Here is a 2,177-nt window from a genome sequence, read left to right on the forward strand (position 1 = left end):
AGGAAGGGGGGGGGGGAGTTTGAATTTGAAGTGGGTGGGGTTGGTGGGAAAATGTGTTAATGAGATTTATGAATGGTTTTGGGAAGAGTATGTATTGGGAAGAGGGAAAGTAGGGTGTGGGTTTTAAGGATGAAAAAGTAGGAGAAAAAAGGAAAAGGTAGGGTAGGTGGAGATTCTGTGGGACCCACTGCCTCTAGAAGCTTTAAAATCGAAGTTCCCCTGCCCTCACCTTGGCGTTCAACGCCAGTTCTGGCCATTGAACACCAAGTAGGGGTACTTTTTTTTTCCAGCTTGGTGGGGCATTCAATGCTAGGTTTGGGAATTGAACGCCTAAAGGGGACCACTGAATTGGTCCAGGACTGGTCCTGTAGGGCATTGAACGCCCTTGCTTACTCCATAACTGGCGTTCAACACCAACTTTTGCTCCTAAATGGGCGTTGAACGCCCAAGCTTCTCCCTTTCTGGCGTTGGGCGACAATTCTGGCGTTCAATGCCAATAAGGGGCTCTCTCCTAGGTGTTTTGTTTTCATTCTTAAGCATTTCTGCTCCTGTTCTAAGCACTACACATGATCACAAATATTAAAAGGCAAGGAAAAACTATGGAAATAAATTGTAAATAGTATAAACTTAAACTAAATCAAACAAAAGAAAGAAACTATGATACATATGGTTGGGTTGCCTCCCAACAAGTGCTTCTTTACCGTCATTAGCTTGACGGACAGCTCCTTTACGGAGGTTGATAGGGGCTCAGATCTTCACCCCTCATGGTGAAATTTCTTCCTGTGCCCTTATGAATCAGCTCAACATGTTCCAATGACAAAATCCAGTTCACTGTGTGTGGAATGACTGGATTTCTAGTGAAGATAACTCTCATGCCAGGTGAGAAGTCTTCAGTTGGAATCTTCTTGTTCCTCCAACCCTTGGGTACTTTCTTCTTCCTGCCTCCTTCTTTAGTAGATGGTGATGTATGCCCAACACCAAACTTAGGTTTGATGTCAGGGGGTTCTGTAATGCTCTCTACTGAGAGAAGGTCGGAACACCAAGTGTTGCACAGTAGTACCTCTTTTATCTGAGGGAGAGTGAGGATTTGGGATCTTAAAAAAAATATGATCCTCCCACAATCTCAGGACTAGATCTCCCTTTTTCACATCGATTAAGGCATTTGCAGTAGCTAGAAAAGGCCTTCCAAGGATGATGGAGTCGTCTCTGTCCTCCCCAGTGTCTAGTATCACAAAGTTCGCTGGGAGGTAAAGGTCTTCCACCTTTACAAGAACATTTTTCACCATGCCATCTGCCCGTTTCAGGGACATATCTGCCATCTCTAATGAGATTTTAGTAGGTAGTGCTTCCTGGATCCCTAGCTTCTTCATCACAGAGAGAGGCATGATGTTGATGCTTGAGCTAAGGTCGCACAGTGCCTTCTCAAAAGTGATGGTCCCTATAGTGCAGGGAATAAGGAAGCTTCCAGGATCTGGCATCTTTGGAGGCAGCTTAATCAAGGCGCTGCATTCCTTGACCAGTATCACCATCTCATCTTCCTTCATAGCCGTCTTCTTAGAGATATTATTGTTTAGACAGACCATATAAGGGGGTTTCTTTTTCAATGCTTCTGTAAAAGAGATATTGGCTTGCAGCTTCCTGAGGATTTCCAGGAACTAAGCAAGTTGCTCTTCCTTAGATTCCTCTTACACGTCTGGAGATGGTTGGTCTTCAGGCTCTTCCATTCTCATGGGGACGTGCATGGTGACACTCCCAGTCTCCTCCTGAGCCTTGATCTCCTTTAATTTCTCAGGAGTAGGTTCCTCCTTAGGTTCGGCCTCAACTCCCATAGTGAGGGCCTTGCACTCTTACTTTGGATTCACCTCAATGTTGCTTGGAAGAATGTTGGAGGGGATCTCTGGGATTCTCTTGCTCAACTGACCTACCTGTATCTCCAGATTCTGAATGGAAGACCTAGTTTCTACCATGAAACTATGAGTGGTCTTGGAGAGGTTAGAGACTATTGTAGCCAAGTCAGAGAGGCTTTGTGTGGGAGTCTCCATCTACTGTTGAGAGGGCTGAAATTGTCTGTTGTTGAACCAGTTCTGGTTCATTCCATCCTGATTATTATTGAAGCCTTGTTGAGGCTTCTGCTAATCTCTCCACCCAAATTTAGGGTGGTTCCTCCATCCTTGATT

General features: G+C 45.0%; 1 protein-coding gene across 1 annotated transcript; it reads right to left on the reverse strand.

The window, feature by feature from the left end:
* On the reverse strand, positions 996 to 1,544 carry LOC107636264. The gene has a single exon (XM_016339786.1). The coding sequence runs from the start codon at positions 1,542 to 1,544 to the stop codon at positions 996 to 998; it is 549 nt and encodes a 182-aa protein (XP_016195272.1).

Source organism: Arachis ipaensis, chromosome B04 (genome assembly GCF_000816755.2).
Source record: "Arachis ipaensis cultivar K30076 chromosome B04, Araip1.1, whole genome shotgun sequence".
NCBI classification, from domain to species: Eukaryota; Viridiplantae; Streptophyta; class Magnoliopsida; order Fabales; family Fabaceae; genus Arachis; species Arachis ipaensis.

Excerpts from the sequence above, each read along its gene's own strand:
- LOC107636264 (XM_016339786.1), bottom strand. The coding sequence starts at position 1,544 with ATGAAGGAAGATGAGATGGTGATACTGGTCAAGGAATGCAGCGCCTTG.